The sequence below is a fragment of the Colias philodice genome, chromosome 13 (genome assembly GCF_061535455.1).
Source record: "Colias philodice isolate Cphi_HAF_F1 chromosome 13, ilColPhil1 Martin Lab GWU primary, whole genome shotgun sequence".
Classification (NCBI taxonomy): Eukaryota; Metazoa; Arthropoda; class Insecta; order Lepidoptera; family Pieridae; genus Colias; species Colias philodice.
The window spans coordinates 7,126,407-7,142,121 of NC_143098.1; the positions used below are offsets into that span (position 1 = coordinate 7,126,407).

The following is a 15,715-nucleotide window of genomic DNA, read 5'->3' on the forward strand; positions in this document are numbered from 1 at the left end:
AATTGAAATCAAAGCCTAAATTATCTACAATTATTCCAGAATATCATTTTATACGAGTATGTGCCAGCATTTCTCGGCGTCCCTATACCGCCATACCAAGGTTACCGCGCAGAGATTGCACCAGGAGTAACCCATGCTTTCGCAGTAGCAGCATTTCGTTTTGGCCATACCCTTGTACCCCCAGCGATACTACTGAGGGACAGAAATTGTAGATATGGTAGAGCGCCAGGCGGCCATGACGCTATACGTCTATGTCAGACTTGGTGGGACGGTAATGTAAGTAAAATTAATAAATTCCCTTATCAGGTATTAATAGTCAATCATTTATTAACACAGTGAGGTAAATATTTATGAATCAATTAATTCAATATTATGCTTAAACAAATAGATATCAATTTGTCTATTTACTTGAAAGTATTTAAATTTAATTTTCATTCATTCAGACGAGAATTGAAAAACAAAAGTGCGAGCTTCTTTTATTGTTCTATTTAAATAAATAATGACAAAATAAAATATTCGTACAATTTAGGATGCAATGTCTCAAGTACCAATAGAAGAAATTTTAATGGGTATGGCATCTCAAATATCCGAACGAGAGGATGCATTACTATGTTCTGATGTAAGAGATAATTTATTTGGACCAATGGAATTCTCTAGAAGGGACCTTGGTGCACTTAACATCATGAGAGGAAGGGATAACGGATTACCAGATTATAATACGGCTAGGTAAAACTTTTTTTTATTATTATTTGTGTCGAATACCTGTTTAAATATTATAAAAAAATCACATCCTTTATTTTCTCTATTTCAGAACGTATTTCGGACTACCTAAGATAAAAACGTTTAATGAAATTAACCCACAACTATTTGAAGAAAATCCAGATTTACTACAGAAACTGGTCCAGGTTTATAACGGCCGCCTCGATAATATAGATGTTTATATAGGTATATTTAAAATTTTTAGTCATAATATTTTAATTCAATTTAAAAAAAATATAATTTAAACGTACCTTTTTATATTTTATACTTTTATAGCTTTATTACTTTTTTTTGACACACTGGCCATTTGTGTATAATTTATGCACTGGCCGTAGTCATATTTTATAAAAAATAAAATAGTTCTTTTTTCAAACGCTTCGCGCGAAAACTAAAAATACATTCTTAAAATCTGTAAGAAAGTTTTAATTGATCGTTTTACATCGAAGTTAATGAATCTAAATAATTGTGTTTTATTAATTATTATATTAATATATTGTTATATTTTTAAAGGCGGTATGTTAGAATCGACTGGACATCCCGGAGAGTTGTTCAGAGCCATAATTATCGATCAATTTACTAGAATACGAGACGGAGATAGATTCTGGTTTGAAAATGAAGCTAATGGGTAAGTGTAATTTATAGCTATTTGTTAATAAAAAAACCATAGGCGTGTTTTCATTATAACTAATTACCTAGTAGTTTAATATATGTACAACTGTGATTTTTAAATAAAATATTTTGATACTATGTACATTGTACGTCACAAATAACAAAAATAATGTTAAAATTTATTTGATAGAGTTGCTTTTTGTTTAATTTCATTTTTTGTTTCCTACTCTTTATTCGTTATTTTCAGTATATTCACTAAAATGGAAATTGAAGAACTTCGTCGTATCACACTCTGGGACATAATAGTAAACAGTACAGCTGTTGGTCCCAGTGACATACAACGTGATGTATTCCACTGGGGTGAGGGAGACCCGTGTCGACAGCCTTATCAGTTAAACGCCTCTAAACTACCGCCCTGTAAATATCTGAAGGGCTATGATTATTTTGAGGTATGTAATAACTATGCAATAGAAATTGTAATAATATTTTGTCTTTCAACTTTCAACGTTTTAAACTTTTAATTAACAAAGTTAGCTATTGTTGATTTAAGGGGTGTTTAAAAATAAACCTTAAACGTATAAATGCAAATGAGAAATATAATTATTACAGTTTCGTAAATACATGCCGCTCGCCTAGACAGGTTATTTTGTTAATGGTTTTCGATTTTCATATATTTTAGTAACAATATATTAACTTAATTAGAAATAATTTTTTATAGGCAATCTTACAAAATAATATTGTCTTACAGGGAAATGAATTCGCATACATCTACACATGTTTAATTCTGGCATTCGTACCAATTCTATGCGCTGGTGCCGCCTACGGAGTTGTAAAACTACAAAATAGTAGACGACGTAAACTTAAACTACAACAAGAAAACATCAAAAATGCCCAAAGTAAAGGTAAATATTAATAATTGAACAAACATTATAGATTATCAAAATTAAAAGGTTAACCAGAATCTGATAAAAATAACACGATCGAAGGCCAATAAACTCATTAAATTAATTAGTTTGCAAAATAACCACAATATTTGAAATAACTGATGAGCTATACATGGAATCCTCATTAAATTGTAGGCTATAATCATATCTGATTTCATTATGTTTGCGATGTTTACTTAAAATATTTTCCTTGTATATATCCGCATTTTAACATAATAACGTGGTAGGTAATCTGAAAAAACTTACAACTTTTTTTTGGTGTGCTTTTGATAAAATTTAATAATTTAAATGTGTTTATGTTGCGTGTTTGCGTGCGTTTAATGAATCAAGTATGAAACATGATATGTTTTTGAATATTTGATGAAAAATTCTATCTACAAAAATTATAGTGATAAAAAGCGAAATGGACGTTTTCCATAGTTTTTCCTTCAGTTTTGATCATGTATTTCATTATTTTTTAAGGATCTGTGGACAAAATGGTATGCCGTGAATGGGTTCACGCTTCACACAAAAGGCTTGTGAAGCTTCGCCTGGGACCCGAACCCGCGCTACACGTGACCGACCGCAAAGGGGATAAGTTACGCACTGTGCCGTTGGACCATACTGATCAATTCACTGTTATTGAAAGCCAGGTATTTCGATTATGTTCGTGAATTATTTTAAGTAAAATTCAGAGAATAATTTTGTTAATCAAAGTAAGTATCTAAATTTTATTTTATACTGTCAGTTATTTACCATGGCTGACAGATTTTAAACTAGGTTAACAGTATATTATACTTACGAAATTTCATAAAATCCATCGGAATTTTTGAATAAAGTAACAGTTATGTCCATAACGATGGTTCCATAATTATGTTTGTAGTTTAAATTTACTTCGAAAAATATTGCTACCACTGAAAATATTATATTTACTGATATTACCTACCTACTTATATTCATAGATAGTCCAAGCTCCCATGTATTATATTTTCGAAATTAAACTAAAATAAATTATCAATGTCAGTATTCCAGTAATTGTTTGAAGAGGTCTTTCCTTAAAAATAATTATATTCACAGGAAAGTCACAACAAGCGTCCATTAGTACTAATAAGGGTTCCGCGAGAGCACGACCTTGTTCTAGAAATGGACTCTGTGACGTCACGACGGAAGTTCCTGCTCAAACTGGACACCTTCCTCTCGCAGCATAAGAAGACCTTGAATCTTACACAGGTTCGTTCTTTTCTAAGGAAAGTTAGATATTTATATAAAAGAATAGGTCACTCATCGTACGAAATAATAGCATGCTGTAAAATGTTATCGTTATAAATTCATATCGCAGTCAACTTAAAACAAATACTATGTTTTTCTCTAAATACACTTGCAAAAGAGTCTGCAAGTTTTTTAATAGCTCTCCAAAAAATATTATTATTTCATATTTATCTCTATGTAATTATGTCACCTTATATCTCTCTATTGTATGTTCTGCTTTTACACGATAACAACCCGTGAATAATACTTAGATTCGTTTTATTAATTATCCGTTAATATGGCATATAAAATATTACTATTTATCCATACACCTATTATAACTTATTTATCATATATATTATTATTTATCCATACACCTATTATAACTTATTTATCATATATATTATTATTTATCCATACACCTATTATAACTTATTTATCATATATATTATTATTTATCCATACACCTATTATAACTTATTTATCATATATATTATTATTTATCCATACACCTATTATAATTTATTTATCATTTAAAGGCGGGTCGTGAAAACATTCTAACATCAGCAGAGACAAGAGAGCGTAGAGCTCGGAAACTGGAGCATTTCTTCAGAGAAGCGTACGCCATTACATTTGGGTTGGCGCCCGGAGAGAAACGCAGGAGGAATGAAGATGCTGATCCTGAGGTATGGAAAAGTGAATTAGATAGAGTTATTTATATTTTTTTTCCCTAAACCCTTTGCCCAGGAAAAAATGTTGTGTGGTTTTATGAAACCACGGTAAAAGTGAAACTGTTCGAACGGTTCCGAACACTGCTTTGTGTAGCGCATGTCGCGTGACGGTCGGCTGCCGAGTAGGTATACCTACTCGGCAGCCGCGATACACGCGACATGCGCTACACAGACCAAAAAGTTTGAGACGATGTAATAAAAGTTTCACTTTAAAATTATGTACAAATGGTAATTTTTCCTGGGCGTTAAAAAGGTGGCGAGAAAATCTAAAGTGCTTGATCTTATTGTTGTAAGCTTAAAACATTATTTACAAAGAAAACTTAGAATATGTTTTTTTTCCGTTTAGTCGATTGTCATGAGAACGTCCTTATCGAAGAGCGAGTTTGCAAGCGCGCTCGGGATGAAAGCTGATGCAGTTTTTGTTAAGAAAATGTTCAACATTGTAGACAAGGATGGCGATGGAAGAATATCATTCCAGGTAATGTCTGCAGAAATAGAGTAATTGAACATGTAATATCAATTTATTTGTTGAATTTTTTGAATTAAATATTTTTAAACTGAATCGAAATACATTAACAATAATATATATGGGTTTATTTAAACATCAAAGGAACTTTCTTTAATATTCACATGCTATAAGGACCAATACTTAAATACAATTTTTCCAAATACCCTCACATTAAAAATGTCTCAAATTTCCAGGAATTCCTCGACACAGTGGTATTATTCTCCCGTGGTGCTACAGACGACAAATTGCGTATAATATTTGATATGTGTGATAACGATAGAAATGGAGTCATAGATAAGGAAGAACTTAGCGAAATGTTGAGATCGCTCGTGGAAATTGCTAGAACCACTTCGCTAAGGGACGAACATGTTACTGAATTGATTGATGGAATGTTTTCTGTAAGTGATTATTTACATTTGTTTATAATAAATGATCCCTAAAAAATAAAAAGTAAATTGCCCGTTGAATTTAAAAACAAAGAAAAAAAATTGCAATATTTCAAAATATCTTGTTTGCATAAAAATAAAAAGATTTCAAATAGACAATTTGAGAAGCGGCTTGTTTCAAAAATATTAAGTTAGCACATAAATACACAAGAAAGTAGTTCGTAACGTCCGCGTCGTCGCTAGTAATGATAATATTGGAATTTAAAATTAACTGATTATTTCAGGACGCTGGTCTCAAACACAAAGACCACTTAACATATTCGGACTTCAAACTAATGATGAAGGAATACAAGGGAGAGTTTGTAGCTATTGGTCTCGACTGTAAGGGCGCTAAACAAAACTTCCTGGATACTTCCACTAATGTTGCAAGAATGACTAGTTTCCATATTGAACCTTCCATGGAACAATCTAGGTAAAAGGACCTATTTATTACTTCTACCTTAGGGCATCATTTGGATTTTCCTTGTAGCTTTATATTTTTCAAACATTTTATGTACTAGAAATTAAAGATTTTTTATCGGATTTTAAACGCGATTTATTCATTTTATTATTTTCCCAACGATTCGAACACTTTACAGATACGAATATAATGAATAAATGGCGTTTAAAATCCGTTAAAAAATCTTTAATTTCTAAATGTATAAAATACTCGCGTACTCGCGCATCAAACACTAGAAAATACAATTTTATGTACTAGTTCAAAATTTGCATCTCTTATTTATATTGACCTTAAATTTTTTTCCTCCATTTTCAGACATTGGTTCCTCCTAAAATGGGATTACTTAACCACATTCCTAGAAGAAAACAGACAAAACATATTCTATCTGTTCATCTTCTATGTGGTTACTATTGGGCTATTTGTTGAGAGATTCGCGCATTATTCCTTTATGTCGGAACATTTGGATTTAAGGCATATAATGGGAGTTGGTATTGCGATCACAAGAGGCTCAGCTGCGTCGTTATCTTTCTGTTATAGTTTGTTGTTGTTGACTATGTCCAGGAATTTATTGACCAAATTGAAGGTAAGAAGTAAGATTTAGATTTAGATTTTTATTTATATTTTCTTTGTTTTGTATTTAACCAGCGGTCCCAAGCACGGCATAAGCTCCGTCGTCATTAGTTTATGTATTTTCTACGTTTGTGAAATGCGATACCTATCATAAAGATGATAAAAGAATATATTTCTATAGTTCTCCAAATATTAAAACATTATAAATTTCCAAATAAGCAACAATTTTATTTTATTTTTATGAGTCTTTGTCACGTTTAAAGCTACATAAAGATGATTGTAAAACAGCTTTACCAAAAATGAATGATCAAATAATCTTCTCTTCTGCTGAACAGTTTGAACTTGTTAATCTATCGTCGTTCCTTCTACATACAAAGAATCAGACTCGATTTCAACATTCTCCCTTTATTCCAGGAATTCAGCATCCAACAGTACATTCCCCTGGACTCCAGCATCCAATTCCACAAGATCGTAGCCTGTACCGCTCTGTTCTTCTCTCTCCTGCACACAGCGGGTCACTTGGTCAACTTCTACCACGTGTCCACTCAGCCCGTGGAGAACTTGAGATGTTTGACCAAAGAAGTGCACTTCACTTCGGATTTCCGACCCGGCATTACTTATTGGGTTTTCCAGACTGTTACTGGTGAGATTTAATTTTAATACTTATAATATAATTTAGATCTAAGTAATTCTGATTATTGCTATTTTTAATTAAATGTATAATCTACCAAAACATGTTTAACATGAACAAGCATTTATGCTTGGTAGATTGCTTAGTCATAAATTCATAATCAAATTATAACTAACCCAGAACTATAACTTTAACGTTAGCAGTTAAATTAAACAGCTAAATCGATTTGAAAGCAAATATTTATAACCGTTTAGATGTTTCAATTGATAACTTATGTGCCTGTCCATTGCCTGCCTTTACTGTACCCGCCCTACCCAGCCAGATAATGACTATAAAGTAATTTTTGACAGAATTCTACTCTTGCCGTTGGTGCTTTAATTACAAAAACAACTCTAACTTAGCTCGTTAGTACTGTGACTATTTCTTTCTACGCTATTAATAGATACCCACCCCCTATAAATTTAGTTCTGTAAACTATTTCTATATAAGTAACCTACTCCGTATATCTGACTGTACTGTTTCATTTTTTATTTTACGGTTTATCTTCTGTCCCTCAGGCGTAACAGGCGTAGCGCTATTCATACTAATGTGCCTGATATTCGTGTTCGCGCACCCCACGGTCCGCGCACGCGCTTACCCGTGGTTCTGGCGCGCACACTCACTGCACGTGGGACTTTATGCACTATGCTTAGTACATGGACTCGCGAGGTTGACTGGCCCGCCGAGATTTTGGATATTCTTCTTGGGACCAGCGATCATTTATATTTTGGATAAGGTGAGTTTTTTGTGTGTGAGGTTCGGTATTGTGTATACTATGGTCTAGCGTGTATACCCGTGGTTCTGGCGCGCACATTCATTGCACATGGGACTATATGCACTATGTTTAGTACACGGACTTGCGAGATTGACTGGCCCGCCACGGTTCTGGATATTCTTCTTGGGACCAGCTATTTTATTTATATATTCGATGGATAAAAAGTAAGTTTATTGTGTGTGAGGTTCGTATTTGTATACCAAATGATCTAGCGCGTGTAGCCGTGGTTCTGGTGTGCGCACTCGCTGCACGCGGCTACACGCTATACCCCTTGTGTATGTTGTTAATTTATGTGTTTTTTTTTTCGTGTTTATTGGGACTAGGATTTCTCTTCTAAATTCTGTCAGATTGTAATTTATTGGTTATAATAAAAAATATATGTATATAAATTGTTTTAAAATATCCATCCTGGAGAATAGATGGCAGGGTTGAAAGCCCGGCAATATATAATATGTTAGTTATTTCATAGCAACTTATTGTATTTCTACAGGTGGTGTCGCTACGTACTGAATATTTGGCATTAGATGTGTTGGAAACAGAAATGCTTCCATCAGACGTCATCAAAATTAAGTTCTACCGACCACCAAATCTAAAATATTTATCAGGTGAGAATATATCATGCCTTCCCATTTCATATTTTCATTAGTTAATTTACAATTTGCAGTCGTTTTTTTTATTAAAAATAGATGAAATTAGTAGTCTATCAATGCCCAAGAAATAAGAAACTAGTAAGGCGACCATACAACCAAATATTTGTATAATTAGACACAAAACATTGTCAAAATTATTGACTGTATTCTATCTTCTTTATGTTTTCTTTCTTATAATATCTTAAATTTACAAATATTTTAGGTCAATGGGTCCGTCTATCATGCACCGCGTTCAAAAAGGAAGAGTACCATTCCTTCACGCTAACATCAGCTCCTCACGAGAACTTCCTCTCGTGTCACATCAAAGCGCAAGGGCCCTGGACTTGGAAACTGAGGAACTACTTCGATCCTTGCAATTATAATCCGGAAACTCAACCAAAAATTAGGTAAGGACGAAACACTGTTATTTTTTTGTCGAATATACTGTTTTGCAAATATTTTGATTTGGTTAAGTGAAAGTATAGTCAATTCTAAAAATACTATAAAAACTACATAGTTGTGCCCCTCAGTTTTACATACAATGCTTCGCTCCTCTTGTTATTAGCATGATGGTATAGAGCCTATGCATATCCTTGGTAAATGGGCTATCTGATAAGGAAACAATTTTTCAATCAGACCCGTACATAGTTCCTGAGATTATCGCGTTCAACCGTATTAAATTTATATTTCATAAACTTTCTCAAAAGCTTGCTCATAGTATTGCGGAAATCTTTAAACGTTAAATAAATTCAAAGATTCTTCTAGAGTTTAAATTTGTAAACATTTAGTTAGGAAATTCATTCAGTGGTCAAGGATATAGTTTGCTTGACCATAACATCCCATTAGTTCTCACCTTCAACTTCTTACACAATATATTTGCAATAATAAATTATGAATAATTATCATATTCAAAATATTATTTAACTTGTTAAATATTATGTAATGTAAATATTGGCAAGTTTTCGTGACAACTGAGCGATGGCTACTTTATGTAACCCGGTTTCTAAATATTTCTTTCTTAATATTTTGCTACTGAATTACCGTGAAAAATATTGCGTTTGCAATATTAGAGGAACTTTTGAAAGAGATATTTTCTATTATTTGATCGTTCACGAGTCGTATTGATATTTGTAAATAATTTCAAATGGAACGAAATAAAATGGGAATTTACTTTAAACAAAATTACTTTTGTTTAATTATTTTGAAATGGTTTGGATATTTCGTATAGTCCTGTAATAATAAAAGTAAATACTTATTTATTATACATACAATAATGATGCACAGAGCGTTTTAATATGTTCTAATCACCTTATCTGTCGGATAAAATTTAAAATGAAAACTCACCTCAAAACGTATGGAATATGAATCAGTTTAACAAGACATCCAAATTTTCGTTGTGTTAGTTGCCATAATCCTAAGAAACAGCTTGACCGATTTTTATGAATTTTTAGTGTAAAGTTAGTGATAAGTAACTAGCAAATAACGTTAACCGGGTTACCTAGTATATGCATATTATGTATGTAATATATTTATTTATTGTATTCAGGATACAAGGTCCATTCGGCGGTGGGAACCAAGATTGGTACAAGTTCGAAGTAGCAGTAATGGTGGGAGGCGGTATTGGAGTCACGCCGTATGCGTCTATACTCAATGACTTGGTTTTCGGGACCTCTACCAATAGGTACTCGGGGGTTGCTTGTAAGAAGGTAAGTTCTTTTTATTTTATTTATATTATTATTTATTTTAAGATCTATTTTTTATAAATTCTAATTATTAAGTTTCACATTGTCAATGCCACAGCACTGACAATTTTGGAACATTAAATGTATGGTTGTTAACTATTATAAACCTTTAAACAAAATTTGCAAATATTTCCAGTTTAACCTTTCCTAAAAAGAATCCTTAAATGCATAAAATAATATCTATACATAATATATTATACAATATTTTAATTTTAGTTCAATATGTACCTACATATCTAATATCCATAATTTTATAAGTAAAATTCGTTGTAACGACATATTCTTAATCGCGCGCACAGCTTTCACTAAAAGCTTTCAACGATCTATATAAAACTTCTGACTCTTCTATCTTTTTCTATACATACTATATTTTTAAGCTTTTTCGTTAAACGTACTCGTTCCTTCATTTAACATAATTACCTTAGAAAAAGAGCGTTCGCACACGTGTCAGAAGTGAAATTTGTTTGGCAAGATTCAAAAATACCAAAATCGTCGCATTACTCCATAACGTGACGGTTTTTCCATGACCCAAAGAAATTTTACTTCAAAAAAACGACGTGTGGCACTCGGGACTGCCGCGGTAAAGCTATTTGCATAGCATGCCTTCAAGCCACACCTCCGTGCCCGTCGGAGTGGGGAGCGTGAGGTTTTTTCGTTACGGAATTTCTCGATTCGGTCCCCGCGCTCAAGGCCCGCGTTAGAAGCTATGCAGTAGCTTAAAAACAATTTCTCCTTTACCCAGGTATACTTCCTGTGGATCTGTCCGTCGCACAAGCACTTCGAGTGGTTCATCGACGTGCTCCGCGACGTGGAGCGCAAGGACGTCACCAGCGTGCTCGAGATACACATATTTATTACGCAGTTCTTCCATAAGTTCGATTTGAGGACTACTATGCTGGTGGGTGTCTTTTTGTTTTTTGTTTTTGTTAATTTAAATCGGTTTAGAAGAATTATAATAGATAATTTAGGGTCGTTCATTTTGGGGTCATTGGAAAATGGAATTGGATAAAGTCGCATACATGCATATAATTTTGTTTGATTTGAAAGAAGTGTAGGTAGGAAGAAATTAAATTACAGGATTAGATAGATCATTTTATTGCATATTTTTGCGTGTGTAGTTCGATTTGGAAGATGTTGACGATTTTCAGTAAAATTTAGCTCATTTCGTATGTTTTGCCATTTTTTAAATTTTCTTTCATCTGAAATTTTTCAGATTGAATAATATTATATTATTTCCCAAATTATATCACAGAATGGTGGTTGGTAAAGCTGTTACTAGTGCACAATTTCAATTACTATACTATGTATTTATACAACCTACACAAAATCCTCTACCTAATTTAAAATAAGAATTTTTACTCTTCTTCTATCTATCTCTATATCGATTAAAAATGTTAATCCTGTATTCTCTATATCCATTAATTTATCAAACTTCCAGTACATCTGCGAGAACCACTTCCAGCGCCTCTCCCGCACGTCCATGTTCACGGGACTGAAGGCGGTCAATCATTTCGGTAGACCTGACATGTCCTCCTTCCTTAAATTTGTGCAGAAGAAACATAGCTATGTGAGTAAATATTTTATAGTTATGATACAACTAGTATTGAGAGTAAAATAAATACGAGTAGATAGTGTGTTATTTTAATAGGGATTTGTACGTATAATAATATAATGTTTGAATTGAGAACTTCTTACGAATGTTAGTTAAAAATATTAGTACAAAAGAGTTTTCTTATTTCTTCAGTTGGAAGATTTTATTTTTATATTTTAGATTATATTTTATTATTTACATCTGAAAGACAGAATCCATCATCAGATCAGAAAATTTAACATCCAATACAAAGATTTCAGATATCTTATTGATAACTAGCTACGCTCCGCGGTTTGACCCGCGTGCCTCCGCTTCTGTTGGTCTTAGCGTGATGATATGTAGCCTATAGCCTTCCTTGATAAATGGGCTATCCAACACCGAAAAAATTTTTCAAATCGGACCAGTAGTTCTTCAGATTTGTGCGTTCAAACAAACAAACAAACAAACCCTTCAGCTTTATAATATTAGTATAGATTTATTTCTACATCCTATCTATTTACAACATTTTATTATTTTAATTTATTCTTCTTTAATTCCAAAAGGTATCAAAAATCGGCGTGTTCTCGTGCGGTCCGCGGCCGCTCACCAAGTCGATAATGTCTGCGTGTGAGCAAGTCAACCGCACACGACGTTTGCCTTACTTCATACATCACTTCGAGAACTTTGGCTGAAATAATATGCTTTTGGCGGGTCTAGCTTGTAATATAAATAAAATTAAAATACAGAAATATTTTTTGTTACTACATACTTAAAATTATACATTTCAGTCTGTAGAGAATAGACACTTTCAACTATCGTCTGTTCAAACAAATTATACAATGTTATTAAAGTAACTTTTTGTGTGATGAAAATTTGTATTTTTTAATATTTTTAACATCACAATTTTATAAGTATTGTATTTTTTTTTTGCAATTTGCGTGTCAATGTACACCATTATCGATTTAAAACTATGTGTATAGAATTTGTAATGATATATTTAAATGCTTTTGTATATTTTGCACTTAAAGTTAGATCCGCCATTTATCTCTATAATAAGTTAATATTTCGATGCTAAATTTCCTACAACACTATGTAACACTGCCAACTCTATACCTGTTCATATTTTTGTTTTTAATAATTCAAATTTCATAATTAATAAGATTTTAAATATTAAACTAGAAACTCATGCGACTTAACCATATTAATGAATGTAAAAATTTATCGCATTAAAACTTAATTTATTATTTATTGCTAGTTTATGCTTATAAATATTGTTGCTCTAAATCTGCGAGCTAGTACAACGACTTTGCATTTGAATGTACAAAGTTAATTAAAACGTTTTAAATCAAAATACTCAATCAGATTGCAGTTTTTTATTTATTAAAATATACAAAATTATGAAGATGCTATGTAAATAATGTAGATAATATTGGATAGAATATAGGTGTAGATTTTTGTATTTTATTAGTGAATAATAAAAGATATGAAATACATTTTTTGTTCCCAACCTGTGGTTTTATTTCCAATTAAGTTATGATTACAACCTTTATAGACTTTTCACCTGTTCACGAAGTAGTATTTTTCTGAACAATGTATTAATTATTTTTTATCTCTAGCGTATAATCAGTCGTAATCACGTACAATTATAATATTCAAAAGCTACTATAGAACAGAACATAATAGCAATTCCCAAACCTTCATTCACACTTGTATTATTAATGGCATGTAATTTAAGACCGGCAGTTAAAGCGCAGCCACCGAGCCTTGCAAAATCGTGACACATTGTTCTACTGTTCGTTTATAATGACATAATATTACTTCACAAAATATGATACTCTTTGCTTTAAATACATAGAATGAATGAAGAATAGCTACGTCGGAACCTCATACATATATGTTCCGTATAGAATTTATTCGCGTAGAACGACGCAAGTAACGAAGATGACAAGGATAAAAATAAGCCAATTTTTTATGTAGTAGGTAATATCTAGATCTCTAGCGAAATTAATATTCTAACTGCGATAACGTTCATGCAATTGCCAATTGGTAGTTATTTATATCAATAAGTGTAATAATTGTAAGCCACTATAAACAATATATAGCCAAGAATATCGGATCAAAAAAGTATATTTATTCGGACGACATAGGTATGCGGACACCGAGTGATTAGAAATGATGACACCTATTTTAACACATTATAGTCAACATTATAGAATATTGAGATTGAGACTGGTTGAAGACCGAATTTCAACCAGTCTCAATCTCGGTAGAGACCAGACAGCTGCGATTTGTTATAGGCAGAAGAATTTGCACAAATTCTTAAAACTATTTGTCTCATATTACGATAGGGAGGAAACCTAAAGAACATCGTCACCGGCTCTCTTATTATGGGTTGTTATTAAAATTCGAAAATTTCAATAATCGTATCCGGACCAGACTACCTAGTCCGAGTGGTAGAGAGCCGCTGAATGCAGGCAGCCGGGCGTACTGGAAATCCTTGAAGAAGGCTTTTATTCAGCAGTGGACGTCCCACGGCTGAAACGACGATCCGGACCAGACACTCGTTCTGTAGTAAAACATACTAACCACTAAACCAGCGAGGCAGTTTCACTACGCAACAAGGCAATTATATGTATATTCATACTGAACAAACATTCAAAGTCAATAGGTACTATTAATTAATAAAATATTCGTATTAGTTAATATCTTATTGCTACATACCAGTATTTACTTATGTATCTTTGCGAAGTGACGATTTTAGATCGTGAACACGAGTCGTGCAACGTGACTCAAATGACAGGATCATGAGTCCCTTCGAATTTTAATTAAAGCCGAACATAATTTGAAATGTTAAATCCATTATCCTTTGTTGCATCTCGAATCGCCACTCGAATTCAGTACGCGGTTGCGAAACATCGTAAATTGTACGTACAGTTACGTTAGGACCTTCTATTATTGATAGGCATCTACGCTTTACTTTAACAAGATTGTTTTTGAACGTTCGTTAGGATCCATCTCCAGCCTATACAATAGTTACTTCATTATTAGGTACAAAATATCCTGGTTTTTAATCAAAGAAGTAACCGCTCCTCTATTTTTCAAATTGTATGATATGTTATATGAAAACATTAGTCAATTTGTTAAGATGCTAGGCATTACGATAAATATTCAATAAGAAAACAAAATGAACAAATTATGTTATTTGAGGAGATGTAAGTACTTAATATGGTTTCACAGGTTTGATAGGTAGGTAATTGATATTTTTAAAATGACTTAAAATATAATAAGGAATGAATAAATTCAATATTTTATCGATTTTAAACAAGTTTAAGTACCTTACTAACACATACGAAATAGACATCCATCCAATACAGATTTCCACTTGCTTCAACAATTTCCTTGAAAATAGGAATTACTTTTAAATACTTCTGCGCAGGGTTTGAGCAACCATTTCGTATTAAATTACGAGTTCTAGTACATAGGTATGTTACTAGAACTCGAAATGTCTAGCCATTTATGTTTGAGCATTGATCAGTTAAATTGTAAGTAAATAGGCAAGGACGTAATTAATAACAAAGATTACAGCTTCCATTCTAAACATTATCTTAAATTTCATTTGAGCTCAAGGATCTTGTTTTGCCTAAAACATTAATATTTAATAGACGAACCTGTACTTATGAAAATACTCTACCTTATGTAAAATTTAAATACCTAAATTCATCAATACTTTAAATCATAAATTCATGCTTATAGAATGGAGAGTGGAAGCCGGAGACGAGCGTGACGGGTCGATGCTCTCATTATTGTGACATAATATCGCACTAATCTCATCAAATATCAAGTCTTATGCTTATATCTATGTTATAAATCGGATCTAGAACTAACGAGTATATTTTATAGAAGAGTTTGTGAAACAGGATCATCAATGTACTCAAATATTAAAATAATCATCAGATATAAAACGAACCTACCTAAGTATCAAGCGTTGGAATGCGCTTGTTTCCAAATTTAAAAAATGCCTTTTAAAATGTTTAAAACCATATACATAATAGATATTAAATGTCCGTATTTATGCAAAATGGAACCACTCGACAAA

At 32.4% G+C, this 15,715-nt stretch overlaps 1 protein-coding gene across 1 annotated transcript in view; it reads left to right on the plus strand.

Annotated features, from left to right (window-relative positions):
• Duox (dual oxidase) overlaps nt 1–13,126 on the plus strand; it is a 34,903-nt gene extending 21,777 nt beyond the window's left edge. The window contains exons 9-29 of the mRNA XM_089702478.1: nt 40–276; nt 530–726; nt 812–945; nt 1,270–1,384; nt 1,616–1,817; nt 2,117–2,270; nt 2,775–2,944; nt 3,369–3,521; nt 4,079–4,225; nt 4,617–4,748; nt 4,973–5,176; nt 5,449–5,636; nt 5,979–6,246; nt 6,648–6,876; nt 7,422–7,639; nt 8,169–8,283; nt 8,531–8,714; nt 9,854–10,013; nt 10,792–10,947; nt 11,488–11,616; nt 12,183–13,126. Coding sequence (XP_089558604.1) covers nt 40–276; nt 530–726; nt 812–945; nt 1,270–1,384; nt 1,616–1,817; nt 2,117–2,270; nt 2,775–2,944; nt 3,369–3,521; nt 4,079–4,225; nt 4,617–4,748; nt 4,973–5,176; nt 5,449–5,636; nt 5,979–6,246; nt 6,648–6,876; nt 7,422–7,639; nt 8,169–8,283; nt 8,531–8,714; nt 9,854–10,013; nt 10,792–10,947; nt 11,488–11,616; nt 12,183–12,311 — 3,621 coding nt within the window. The 3' untranslated portion in view covers nt 12,312–13,126. The remainder of the gene's footprint in view (nt 1–39; nt 277–529; nt 727–811; nt 946–1,269; nt 1,385–1,615; nt 1,818–2,116; nt 2,271–2,774; nt 2,945–3,368; nt 3,522–4,078; nt 4,226–4,616; nt 4,749–4,972; nt 5,177–5,448; nt 5,637–5,978; nt 6,247–6,647; nt 6,877–7,421; nt 7,640–8,168; nt 8,284–8,530; nt 8,715–9,853; nt 10,014–10,791; nt 10,948–11,487; nt 11,617–12,182) is intronic.
• The last annotated feature ends 2,589 nt before the right edge of the window (nt 13,127–15,715 follow it).